This window comes from Centruroides vittatus, unplaced genomic scaffold, assembly GCF_030686945.1.
Source record: "Centruroides vittatus isolate TY-2023 unplaced genomic scaffold, ASM3068694v2 contig_439, whole genome shotgun sequence".
Classification (NCBI taxonomy): Eukaryota; Metazoa; Arthropoda; class Arachnida; order Scorpiones; family Buthidae; genus Centruroides; species Centruroides vittatus.
In genome coordinates this window covers 1,056,291-1,070,422 of record NW_027122239.1, presented here as the reverse complement: position 1 = coordinate 1,070,422, position 14,132 = coordinate 1,056,291, and the positions used below count along the sequence as shown (strand labels likewise).

Sequence of the window (14,132 nt, the reverse complement as noted above, 5' to 3'; positions counted from 1 at the left end):
TCACTAAAAAAGTTATTCAATTAAATGCAAATTAAAGCTTCCAGGAGTAAAAAAGGCGCAACAATGACTCATTTAACCGACTCTAGTTAATTTAGACACTTTATCCTACTGATATTCCTAGGAACAATAATAGAAATTATATATAATTTGTGGAATTATAAGGCATAAAATTATACTTCATCACTGATATTATTAAAACGTTAGAAAAACCCACGTGATAAAAAATTATATTTATATTATATTATATAATGTATTCTACGAAAGATCAATTATTGTTGATGTTGTCTGTAATATTATTATTTATTATACTAAAGAGAGTCGTTAGATTTTTCAGAAGAGACATACTTGACCATTATTACGGTCAGTAACACCTCTTCTGAAAATTCAACGATTTCGTTTCGGGAGTACAGGAGTTTTATTATAGAAGATATATAGGCCTAAAAGTATAAGCAGAAAATTGACTCAGATTCTGGTATATTTTATTGAATAAAGTAAGCGAATCCGTTCAATAAAAATTGCAAAGTATATTATATTGTAAAAATCGGATCAGATCACCGAATCCTTAGTCAAACGTTTTTGTATAGAGACAAAAGAATCGTCAAAGAAGCCATACACTTTGCAAAACTTTTGTAACTTAATACGGCATTTTTCTTCTAAAAATTCACTCAAATTATTGTAAAATTAATCTTAATAAAATATTATAAAAGATAAAGTATCATTTTAATTCGTATATCTTTTGAAATTATCGGAAAATATTAAGAAATGACGAAGAACAACTCGTCCTCCAATTAATCAAGTATATGAAGAATAGAAGAGTAAATATCATAATTGAAGAAATATTTTTAAAGATATTTCTCAGTTTATTAACGAAAACGATCAATTCATCGACTTTAAAGAAACTTAATTGAAAATAAACACGCAAATTTCAATGTTCAATGCATCCTCGCTTTACGACCTACCGATTTTACGACTGTTAATCATTTAAAAAGTAAGATAAAATTTTATTTAATTTTATAACCTCTTTGTCTACTTCTTTGGGGCAACAAACAGTTAATTTTTTCAGGAACTTAATCCTCATTTATTACACTGAACTTATAGAAATCTCATGACTCGCTTTACGACGATTTTTCAAGAACCAATTAGGAATCGTAAATGCGGGGTTCTTCTATTCAGACCTGTTATAAGACTTATTGGAAAGATGATTAAAATTATAATGTTACATTTTAAAAAGTAAATTTTATGTTTAAGACAAATTTCATGCGCAAAATGGTGAAATTCCAACAATCCATAGTGTAAAACACTATCGATGTGATTAACTATTTGTAAACTGTGTTTTAAATAAATAATTTCCGATCAATCTCAAACCTTGAATAAACTTAAGAAAATAAACAAATTTAAAGATAACATTTTATCTCGTATCCAATTCATTCATTAATGAAAACCGATAACATATAAAGTTCTAACAAAGTCCTTAAGCATGAGATTGCTTCCCGATCTCTCAGTTACAGAATATCTCAACGATAAAATCAATGGATTCATTATGGTATAGGTTCCTCGAAGTCTAGACTTGTGTGATAATTGACACGAACATTAACAGAATTGAGCAATTCTCTCTTTCACAATGCCCCACAGCTTAGGGGCATTGTGGAAGAGAGAATTGCTCAATTATGTCTCGTACAGTTAAAGGCCTAAAAATTGCTATCTGGGCTTCTAATCGTCAACATGAAAACAGAAAGAATATAGAAAAGAATATGAAGAACAATTAAAGTTTCTGCAGAGAATGGAAGGCGCATAAAACTTCTACATAACATATAGAGAGACTTGACTACTCTTTCTATCAAAACTTAGATGTGAATTTAGATCAGAAAAATCTCTAGATAGTATATACAATTCTTAATATTTGTTTAAAAAAATAACAATTTTTTTTTTTACTTAAAAATATAGCAAAATATTCTTGAAATCTTCACGTCGTCCCTTTCACATCGCTGGAAAACAATGCGCATGGAGTCGACCTTCAATTGCACTCTTCCTCGTCTAAAATGTAAAATATGTCTTATTGTTTATATAAATTATGTTTTAAACTACCATTTCCAAAGAGGTTTCGACCAATCTACAGAAAAGGTGTAATAAAGAAGATAGACTCTTTGCATAATATCGTGTTCGTGCAATATGAAAGGGACTATGTGAAGACTATAAAACTCATTTTAATGTTTTCTAATTACAAATATTTTGAGTAATTCTAGACTCAAATTTTGCCCTTATTTATGAATTACTACGAGGAATGCAAAATAACATCCTGAGGAATGTAGAACAATATTTGTGAGTCATTCCATCATTCCATCGAATGACTCAAGAAGAATCACGAAAGACCAAACCAGACCCTTCTCGTGATAAGAAAATGCTTACAATTCGTAAATTTCATATTGTTTACGGTCATATATGGTATAACAAATAAGCCAAAGTGAATAATCTGTTTTTAAATAATTTTTTGAAAATGTTTTTATAGGCCATAAACTGAAATTTAAATTAAAATATTTACAATTAGCAAAACAATTGAAATTGTTTACTTCGGCAGAAATCTGTACAAGTATCATTTTACCTGATTAAAAATCCAGCAACGAGTTGCTTAACTTTCCGGGCAACATTTGGTGGCGCCATCTGTTATGATAGTTTATTAAAAAAGGCTTTTTATATTTTTAATTATTATAAAATGGCAAAAAACTTAATTTTGAGGGTGAAGATGAGTTTTATAAAAAATTCTAAATGCTAATAACGAGTAAAATCGTTAAGTCCGACCATACTGGAGATACACACGACTCCCTTTATCTCCCCACTCCCTCGACCTTTAATCACCAAAATTTAATAGCATCAATCCCCTTAATAAACAAACCTCCCTGCAAAATTTCAGAAAATTTCAACGAAAAGCATGGGAGTCAGTAAGCTTCAAAGAGGTGGAACAAAATCGCCATACTTTCCCTCTGTTATATATAACAGCCAGGAAAGTAAAAAGAAATTAAAAAATCATTCATCTCTTCCCTTCTGTAGGCACTAAGAGGGTCTTTCTTTCTATACCCATCGTGCAATTGGGGATTAAGACCTTCCGGATCTGCTTTACATAATTTTACGTTATCATAAACTAATAACGCTTAATTGTAGTTATTTACGAGCGAGCAATTATATATTGGGCGGCAATTTTTAATTAATTTAATTTAAAATATATGTTCGTTACTTCAAATTAGTAGTGGCTTGCCCCTGTACATCATACTTTTCCTTTAACAATAGAGTCGTGCCGGTCATCTATCTAACACCTTTCGGGGAAATTTTCGAATTGAAATAACGTGACTCCCAGTTTACACCGGAAGTTCGTATATAGTTACTCGGGGCCTCCTGCTCACGAGGGTTCCATATCTGGTCTCGTCTTTCATCTATCTAACTCCGTTCTCGAAATTAAGGAATGACAGACGGACAGTAGGAATTTTTTCAAATTGCAGCCCAATTACTGTATTGTTTATATTTTCGTTTTTGTTTAGGATCCACAACACTTCGCGTATTAATCGCGACATGCAAGCCTAATTTCTTTAGATGCATTACACAGATGTAGATATTGAACAAATATATTACCAATGAGCAGTGAAATGAGACTTTCAAGATGGCCAACGGCCATGACCAGATATAACCATGTATTAATGCAACCTTGATAACAATTCCATTCTCTTTCGGTTTATGGATAAAGCTAAAGTTTTGTTACCGCTGCTTTAAATTTCACAATTCTTTGCGCTGTTAATCAAGGAAACCGATAAAACAAGATTGTTTATCATCACTTTTATGGAGTGATTACCCTTGTTTTGTTATAAACTGGTAATGCATTATAATTTCGAAAGTTGAATAAATACCAAGTTAAAACATATAAAATATAAAAACTACATTTAAGACTCTTTTCCCTTATTGATTTGTAATATTTTTCATTATCGAATTTGTTAAAAACATTTTACAAATAAGATAAGACTTTGACAATCGCGCGCTTTAAGTACAGTACATTAGAGTCGCCATATTTTAAATCGAGAGTACAGCAAGTGCGTGTCTTTCGTTGTTTCGAAGTACGTTTCTTGCGGCTTACCAGTGATCGAGTGGATAAAACCACTGAACGTTAGCAGTTTATCGTGAGTTCGAGCCTCTCCAACGTGCCGCAACGTTTTAGGTTTTCTTCACTTTTGTAACACCTAAATAGGGACTAATTTTCCATAGAAAGGAACCCCGCTCGGCAGATCTCCCACGTATCCGATCTGGATCTTCATGGATAATTCAGATCAGAAAGTCATTCTGTATCGCTCCCTTATATTATCCGATCTTATTAAAGCTCGAACTCATCTGTAATGACCACGTAGTCCTCACGCCGCGCCATACAATTATAAATTCAAGGTTTGAGAATCTTGAGAAACGCGTTTTAATATGTTAATTACTTTTAAAATAAATCTTGTAATATATTTTATATATAAAAAAAAAACCATATAATGTTGTCTTTTAATGACTTTCAGCCCATGTAATTTCCAAAAACCAAGATGAAGTTGAATGGAGTGACAAGATACAGCAAAGCAACTATGGGCGATATGCCAAGGGAGAACTTTCTATGGGAAAAGTTCCTATTTAGGTTTCACACACGAGAGAAGAATGCCCAGAAAACTTGCGAACCCACGATCAACTACTACCAGTAGTTCGGCGGGTTTTTATCCACTCGGTCACTGGTAATAGGCAAAACATCAAGATGGAACTATAAGAACCAGAATATTGTATAATAAAAAAGGATTTTGATCGAGCATACGCGTTACACAGGTTTGGGTGTGGGAAATTTGCGGTAGCTTTATGGAGCGTTACAGAGAGTGAGTGAAGTTGAAAAGTGTAAAAAGTAGCTTTATATAATTTATGGACGATCTCATAATATAAATGGCCACTTAAAAGTACCAAAGGAAAATTGATAAAGTTAGAATTCTGCAAAATATCACACGTAGAGTGCTTCTAAGTAGCAAGCAGCTATTGCTAAGTAAGCAATAGCCCGTTTCACACGAAACGTATTATGCTATTGGTTTGCTTACTTAGCTGCTGTCATTTAGAAGCACCCATATGGACAATAGAACAAAATCGAATAGAATTACGATTACTAACGACAAAACTCGTCAATTAACAGGATTTATTTATTGATTTGTCATCATTAATCACAATGAATTGTCAAAGTTCACGATGTATCGAGGATATCTGGTCAATGACGAAGTTTAAAAGATGCGTAAGCAAAACATAAACGTTATCTACTTACGTATATTTACCATTTTTTCTCAAGGATAAATATAAAGAACCTTCGAAAAATACTTCTTGCCAAATAAATAATGGCAAAATTCCCAAAAAAATAAATGTCGAAATTAGATATTTTATGATTGATAAACTAAAATAAAAAAAAGAATAGAAGTAACTATTATTATTATTATTAATAGTTTATATAAAAATATATGAAAAAATGGAGTAGCTACAACACGCGATGTTACTAAAGTAGTGCGGTGTAATAGATTAATTTTTTTGAATTCTCGAGCATTTACCCGTTTGTGACGTAACAGGCGATGGTCATGTGACGTTTAAAGGGGAACATGTGCTCGATTTGTTATCGATAGATTACAATAGATCAACTTTCTATACTTTTTAAAGGTGTTTTTTTTTGGTTAATTTAATTTAAAAATGTCGCTTTTAGACGATACTACTGTTGAAGTAAGGAGTAGGAACAGGAGTAGTTTAAACGATTCCTACTCTTTACCTCATCCTTTATCCGTAAATCAAACTTCTGATGGGGGGTGGATGGTTAGATTGAGGACTGTTATCGATTCGGGACGATCCAGCGTTAGTGAATTCATCAAAAGTGAAACTGTTGACATCCCACCTGAAGAAAATGGCAAGTTTCATTTGATTGATTTAATTTATACTTTTATGTATAAATTTATCATATAATGATGTAAATTCATAAGTGTCAGGGTATTTTATATTATATATACATACTCATTTATATATAATCTGTAAAAATCTGAAGCTTAGGCAATATCTGATATCAAAGTATATATCAAAACAAAAGTCATACCTACAAGAAATATATTTTGAAAGAGTTATATGTAAAATTTTCTGCATGTTTTAATTTGTATTTTATGTTATACAAATTCAAAAATGTTTTCATCTTATTTTCTGAAGATGAGAATTGATGCTTGCACTCTTTTTATATAACTTATTCTAAATCTAATAAAGCATTTTAATTATTTAAATAGTTTTTATAAAGAAAATTATAAAATTAATCTCGGAAATATATTAACTTTACTTACTAAATTACTGTTATCAATTCTTTAACGTTGTTTTTTGTACATATTTTCATTCTTTCTGTTCTGCAGATAATGAGGGTCTTTTAATCATGCTCATCATTGTTTATCCAGACTCACAATATCTAAAGTAGTGGCGGTCTTCTAATCAATATTCCAAAATGCAAATCTGTGCTCTTTAGTCAGAGGAAGGAACATTTTCATGCATTGCATATCTGTTACATTAGGTTACTGGATACACAAAATATTATGGTACGCGTATAAGGTTATGTTTACAGGATGTGTATGGAGACAGGTGTTTGTGGTTTATCTGTTTAATTGATCCATGCTTCAAATAACTGTGAAAATCACTGATTTAGATCAACCCATCCCATGAAAACTTTTGAGTATAAAAATGATGCACCATAAATCTTTCCTTATAATAATAATAATTTGATAAATTGTGTTCCTGAAGATGATACTATTAATATTTCACATTTAAACTGCTTTAAATGTAAAGAAACAGACATTCTTCCTTGTCAAAAAGTGCAGCATATGTTTACAGATTTAAAAAATTTGATTTCTCATGTTCAATCTTTAATATAGAATATAACCTAAGAAGCTTTAAGTAATAAGAGTTAAAGTATTTTTAGGTTTATTTATGTAATTTCGAATAGTGAAAAATTTGTGAACATATGTTGCTATTCAAACTAATGTTAAAAATGATATGAATTAAATTACTCATAAGAAGCATTATTTAATTATGAATTTAACTATATTATTTATTTTTCTTTTATATATTTACAAAATAATTAGGCAGAATCTGCTTCAATAGTCATAATTCTATTGGATCATTAGTGTTGCTATTAATGATTCGATATTATTGGGCTGCAATTTGAAAAAATTGTAGACCTATAATTTTAGGAACATTACCTTTCATATTTTATTTATTTATCTTTTCCTTTATTGAATAGTTCTTTTATGTATTATAATATTACTATTTAGATATATTCATTTCTAAGATCAGAAAAAAACATCTTTTATCTGAAGCCAACATGATGGGAAATCTCTTTTTTTATACATTATAGATATAAAAGCTGTAGAAAGTTTAAATTATTATTAATTTTATTCTTGTATGCTAAATAAAGGAATGATTAATATCATAAATAAAATATAAATTTCTTTAGCTGAATTATTATAAGTTTTTAAATCTGTAATATTAGCGAGGTTGAGGCCGAAGTTTTAAACGCGAAAACGTGTACGTCGGACGTTCGGCGCCGCTTTCCCGTAAGCCTAGAAGTTTGACAATGGTGTTTGGAAAGTCAGTGGAATCAAGCTTGACATTTCAAATGCCATTGTCAAACTTCTAGGCTTACAAGAAAGCGGCACCAAACGTCCAACGTGCACATTTTTGCGTTGAAAACTTCGGCCTTAACCTCGCTATTACTAATAATAAACTTTGTATCTCGATTTTTATTTATGTTTAGATACATAAAATGGACAAATAAACAGAATGAAATTATTAGCATATAATCATAAATGTCTCATAAAAAATTGATCAGGTCAAAAAAAGAAACTGTGAATTATGTTCTTGTAGTGGAAACCAAATCATATCTTTTATTAAGCTTGAATAGCTATTCATCCAAGCTTAAAATTTTATGTAGATAGGAAATGCTTGCAATCTATATCTTCTTATAATATGTAATTCAAATTTAGTTCTTTCTAAGATTAAGGATGACATTAAAAGATATATTATACTGGAAATGAATAGAACACGCTAACTGTTCTATGTCTGATAGCTTGGACATGTAAAACATTTAGAAATTAAATATTCTACTTGTCCCAGTTAACAAAACCAGCTAAATCACATCTTTTGCAAATCACAAAACAGGACTGCAGAAATCTCATATTTATATATAATTAAATACATCATCATAAGCCAACTCCACATATTCTGTATTTGCCAAATGCTGAGCAGACATTTGGCCAATACCAATAGATGATTTACTTATGTCTAAAATTCGGCATTCATCATTTCCCATTCTTTGTCAGAACATTGTGACTAATAAATGGGATGAATAGGCAATTATTGAGCAGTCGGTAAATACCAAATGTGTGGAGTTACCTTTAAAAACAATTCAAGTCACATTAATTAAAACAAATGCTACATAATGCTCATTCATTCTGTAATTTTTTTAAGGTTAATCATTTGTTCAAGCTTTCCAGATCTGCAGTCCCACTTTATTTTATAAGCATTTGAGAAGTTATATTTATATTTACGCTTTTCAGTATTGTTTAGTAATCAAATTTTTCATATTTAATAATATCGTGTAAATAGGTCAGTTTAAATTAACACATAATTAATACATTTTTATGTAAGAATTTGTATCTATATAACTTTTCAGTTAAATCTTGTTTAGTAAAACAAAATATAGTAATTTAGAAAGAATTTCTTTAATTGTATACTGTATAATAAAATTAATATACAGATTTTTCAATGTAACAACAAGCTAAAGAAGTGATTCAATGTCCAGATGAATAAGGCAATAAAAGTGCTAATTTGCTTCTCTGAAGCATCCAGGTTTAATCCTCAGAGATTTTTGTGGTTGGATATGAAGGCTCCCATCTTTACCATACAGCTGTTTCATTACAGGCCAGGTTAAACCTATTAATAGAGAGGTTGAGGCCGAAGTTTTAAACGTGAAAACGTGTACGTCAGACGTTCGGCGTAGCTTTCCTGTAAGCCTAGAAGTTTGACAATGGTGTTTGGAAAGTCAGTGGAATGATCCTGACTTTCCAAACACCATTGTCAAACTTCTAGGCTTACAGGAAAGCTACGCCGAACGTCTGACGTACACGTTTTTACATTTAAAACTTCAGCCTCAACCTCACTAATAGCATGAAGAAAGCCTTCCTAGCACTTACAGAGCAGAAAAAATTTACATAATTTTGTTGAAATTTACGTCATTAAATATTTTTTTGCCCTGTGGATACTAGGAGGGCCTTTTAATCATAAACATTATGGAGTTGGCTAGGCCTACAATGGAGACAACAGGGTGGTGAAGGATAGAACTTAACATATCCGAAACAGGCCCCCTCAAAATTTCCCAGTTTAATATTTTCTAAATTGCACTTGTTGCTTCTTTTTATTAGTTAAATTCATTAAAGAATAAAGATTTAAGTAATTTGAAATAAAATTTTTCTTTTGAAAATTGCTTCATCTTCAGGAAGTGTATAATTATGACAAATGTAATCAAATATACTTCCGAGAATAAAGCAGTTTATGCTTGGAAAGAATTAATATAATTAAAACACTATTAGAATCAAAGCTACTATCAAATTTCAAATTTAACATCCATTTGTTTACATTCAATACAAATTTCAATAAACATTACTACTGTTTTATTCATACAAACATTGACAAAGTGTTTTCTATATTATCATTTTTGTTCTTATAATGGAAGAGAACTAGAAATATGTATCTTGTAATAAAATATTTAAGAGATGGATAGAGCTTTACTGTAGTTTCTAAATTTTTAAAATATACTCAGAATCTTCTATCTAGCATTGCATTTTGATTTTTCAATAATACATATGTATTATAAATAAATTAATCTTATGTGATGGAAAATATATTGACTTTTCAGGTATCAGCTGGTATGCTGCAGTGTTTCTTGTTGTCAACGCTGCTCTCGGAGCCGGCCTGTTAAACTTTCCTCAGGCTTTCGATCAGGCGGGAGGAATCGTCGTTGCCTGCATAGTGCAGACGGGAAGTGTTGTCTTTAAAACACGAGTGCAGTATTAAAATTTTAAAAAAACCTTTATTTTTAATTATATAAAAGTTTTTTTCTGTAGGTTCTTTTAACATTTGTTATAGCAGCTTTAGTGATTTTGGCATACTGTTCGGACGAGAACAAATGTGCCACGTATCAAGACGTCGTTTCTGGAATGTGCGGCAAGATTGCCCGGAGGCTGTGTGCCGCAGCCGTTGCTCTATACTGTTACGGAACTTGTATAACGTTCTTGATAATAATTGGAGATCAATTTGAAAGAGGTAAAAGAATTTGTTACAAAAATATAACCATTATTTGATTTTTAAATTTTAATATAATGTACACAGGCCATAAATCAGTTAACTGTTAGATATCATTCGTGAACAAATTGAACTTTTGATAGAATCTGAAAACATTGGTGATTTTCACAGATAAAGCTGAAAATGGAGTTATAACATAGATAACATTTGATGATAGTGAATGTTATGACTTCAAAACATGTTATTTTGTAGATCAGAACAGTTATATTGAGAGCTCTTTTTTTTCTATAGATAAACATATATTGCTCTGATGTAATTATATTTAAAAAAATGTCTAATTATATTTTTAACTCACTATGCCCTAGAGGCACTAATAAGACTTACTGTTATGCCCACGATAGATTTGGCCAGATCTACAATGAGTGGTTGGGTGTTGAGGGATGTATCTGGATTAAACTATCCAGATATATGTATGGGATTAAACTATATGTGGATGTATAGATTAAACTATCCATTGAAATTTCAGAGGCTCTCAGTCTAGGATTCCCAGAAGGGACCATGATTTGACCAAGCTGATGACTTGACAGCCTCAGCCATCCTAATCAAATCCAGTATTGTTTCTACATAAGTTATTTACAATTTGTTTTTTCTTCAGTATTAGCTTCGTGGTACGGTTCCAGCTTTTGTCATTATTGGTATATGACTAGAAACTTTACGATGATTGTCAGTTCTGTTGTATTGATCCTTCCATTTTGTTTTCCTAAAAGAATAGACTTTTTAAAATATGCAAGGTAAGTACTGTATAAAAAAAAATGTATTTCACTTTTTTCTATTCTCTCAAAATATATTATTTTCCAGTTCATTTGGAGTGTTATCAATAATGTATGTGGAATTTTTGGTCATTTACAAATTCTACGAAGGAAAACACGAGTCAGGTCCCGTCAAATCGAAACCGGATGCTTGGACAGATGTGTTTTTAGTCATTCCTGTCATATGTTTCGGTTATCAGGTATTTAAATTTTGTAACTTGTGAAACATACTAGTCCAAGTATGAAAGATTTTTACATTTTCAGTGTCATGTAAGTTGTGTTCCAGTGTATTCGTGCCTTAAAAACAGATGTGTTGGCGTATTTTTAAGAACAGTAATCGTTGCAATGGCCATATGTGTTCTCACATATACGGTAGCTGCAACTTATGGTTACCTTACATTTGGTTCTCTAGTCACCAGTGATATTTTAGAGTCTTACGATGCTACAGATCCTGTAGTGCTTGTAGGTTTGATAGCACTTGCAATCAAAACTTATACAACATATCCAATATTGTTATTTTGTGGCAGGTTAATACAATCTTTCCTTTCGAAAAGAAACAATTTAAGATAAAGAATGATAAAAAATATCTTTTATTTTCTAGAGTTGCAATTGACGACTTATATCTTGAATTAAGGAAAATATCGATCGAGACTGGGATGCGTTTTGAACGATTGAGAAGAATCATCATAGCTATGGTATGGTTTGTTACGAGCGTGTTCTTAGCAGCAGTTATACCTAATATAGGTGTAGTAATTCAGTATTTGGGAAGTCTAGCAGCAGTTTTTATATTTATATTTCCAGGTAAGTTGTTAAAGCAATTATTAGTGATCAAAAAGTCTTTGCATCTTGTAAATATAACACTATGATATGTCAATAGAATATGCTAGGACATTGCATGACTTTGTAGTATTGTGATAGAATTGAGGCAGAACCAGGAAGAAAGAAGCAATCATTATACTTGCCACCACAGGAGATGTGATTCAAGAACAAAGCAATCACCATCAATTACTTTGTTCTTGTGTTTTGTTTGTTCTTCACACCTATTTTCTGTTAGCCGCATGCAATGCTGTTTTATTTTTAACTCCAAAATTCTGTTAGGTGTGCTCAGTCGCATCAGGAAGCATAGACATTTTCACTTTGATCCCACTGTATATCAAAAATGAAGTCATGGACCCTTATTACAGTTTTGATATCTCATTGCAATTAATGGAAAATGGCAAAGTTTTATCAAAATTGGACCATCAAATTTTGAGAATGAAATCAATTCTATAAGCCCATAGGAGACATGATAGCAACTGTAGGACATCACTTCATTGCACACACTCTTGATACAACCTTATATCTTAAAAACAGTCATGGACCCATTTTTTATTACATTTTTGGATTCCTCATCATGATTAATGGAAAATGGCAAAGTTTAATCAAAATTGATCAATCAAATTTTGAGATTGAACCAATTTTGTAAACCACACAGAAGAGGCTTTGCTAATGCTCCCCTCTATTTATTTCTCTCAATATACTCAGTGAAATAGATTTCAAAATGGATGATGAACTGAAGACCTATTTATCTATGATTCTATAACCAGTCAAATGAGTTCTACGAGCAGGCATAAACAAACAGGATCGTGTCATTCGACCCTGAATAGTAATCTTCACATCTGCTAGTAGACTAACAGCTCATTGCACACATGCAGGATTATTACTAGGGGAAATGGTAGTATTTGAGTTTACTTGCTTGTAGGTCCACCAAATATTCAACAGCTGGATGGTTGAATGGTTAAGTTGGTAGTCCACTGTTCTGGGGACCTGGGATCAAATCTGGACAGATCAAAAAACTCCGGGAATTTTTCGGGGGTGATCCGTTAAGATATATTAGGCTCCATCCCTAACCATCCAACTGCCCTATTCCTATTGTGTGTGGCTGAACTGGAAATGGATTTGCTAAAATGATCCTCTTAATGCCCACAGGGCAGAGAAAGTTAAAATAAAAAAAGAAAATAGTAGTTTTTATATGAAAGTGTAACAAGAACTCAATGCAAAGACTTTTCAGTTCACTTACATAATACACATTCTTTTACTTAAGATTAATAAAAGTTTTTTATTTTTATTTTACAGGATTATGTCTTTTGCAATTGGCATTAAAGAAAGATGACATTATCATTTTACGAAAAACTAAAATCTTAATTGCAATTTCGGGTACGTTTTTATTTGTCGGTTCTCTTATTTTCGGACTGGTTTTCACCCAGTCGTTAATAGAAAATATCAAACACAAGGATATGGATACAATTAAATTATGTCACTAATTATTCCTCTTCTTAGAGGAATGTTGCAGGATTCATTATCATAATTGTAAAGAACAGAAATTTTCACACATTCATCAACTTCATTTTTACTTTTTATAATTTTGTATTAAAGAAATAAAAAACATTTTTCAACTTGAGTGATTTAAACATCATAACAGTATTATTATTATTAATACTACAGTTGTACATAAATGAATTCTATGTACATAAAATTTAAAATTAAATGATCAATAAATTTTACTTTTTATAATTAATACTACTTACTGTTGCAAATTATTTCAAACTCAACACACATCACACTGATTTTAATGGGAAAGAATCGACATTTTGGGTTTTCTTCTGTGGATTAAAGTACTCGTGCACAACATTAAATTTGCATACTCTTTTTTTTTGGGAAGAACATTTTGACAATAATCTGTTATAAATTACAAAATATAAAAAGAAAACACAAAATGCACAAACTACAGACATTAATAATTATTAAATTATTTTTAAAATAAAAATACATATAAATTCATAAATTAAACATGATTGTATCCATGAAAAAAAAAAAAAGAGAGAGAGAAAAATTTAAAATCAAATAAAGTTTCACAAAATACAACTTTAAAATTACGATATAACATTCCAATCAATCTAATAATAATATATAATTGAAGATATCTCT

The 14,132-nt window shown here is 30.8% G+C and overlaps 1 protein-coding gene across 2 annotated transcripts; it reads left to right on the top strand.

Moving 5' to 3' along the window:
• Positions 1 to 5,522: 5,522 nt before the first annotated feature.
• On the top strand, positions 5,523 to 13,637 carry LOC136977012 (sodium-coupled neutral amino acid transporter 7-like). 2 transcript variants are annotated; one of them, XM_067272428.1, is made up of 8 exons: positions 5,523 to 5,932; positions 9,971 to 10,093; positions 10,180 to 10,377; positions 11,012 to 11,147; positions 11,215 to 11,365; positions 11,430 to 11,692; positions 11,767 to 11,966; positions 13,281 to 13,637. In XM_067272428.1, exons 1-8 carry the CDS (start codon positions 5,722 to 5,724, stop codon positions 13,466 to 13,468), a joined length of 1,470 nt encoding a protein of 489 aa, XP_067128529.1. In that variant the 5' UTR covers positions 5,523 to 5,721; the 3' UTR covers positions 13,469 to 13,637. The 2 variants fall into 2 exon arrangements, with proteins under 2 accessions (XP_067128529.1, XP_067128528.1); XM_067272427.1 differs by having other exon boundaries at positions 9,971 to 10,103; positions 10,190 to 10,377; positions 13,281 to 13,636.
• The last annotated feature ends 495 nt before the right edge of the window (positions 13,638 to 14,132 follow it).

What these genes read in the sequence shown, in the direction of transcription:
- LOC136977012 (XM_067272428.1), top strand. Translation starts at nt 5,722, where the DNA reads ATGTCGCTTTTAGACGATACTACTGTTGAAGTAAGGAGTAGGAACAGG. An exon ending in GACTTTTTAAAATATGCAAG is followed by an intron (nt 11,148 to 11,214) that starts GTAAGTACTGTA and finishes ATTATTTTCCAG; the next exon opens with TTCATTTGGAGTGTTATCAA. An exon ending in TCATATGTTTCGGTTATCAG is followed by an intron (nt 11,366 to 11,429) that starts GTATTTAAATTT and finishes TTACATTTTCAG; the next exon opens with TGTCATGTAAGTTGTGTTCC.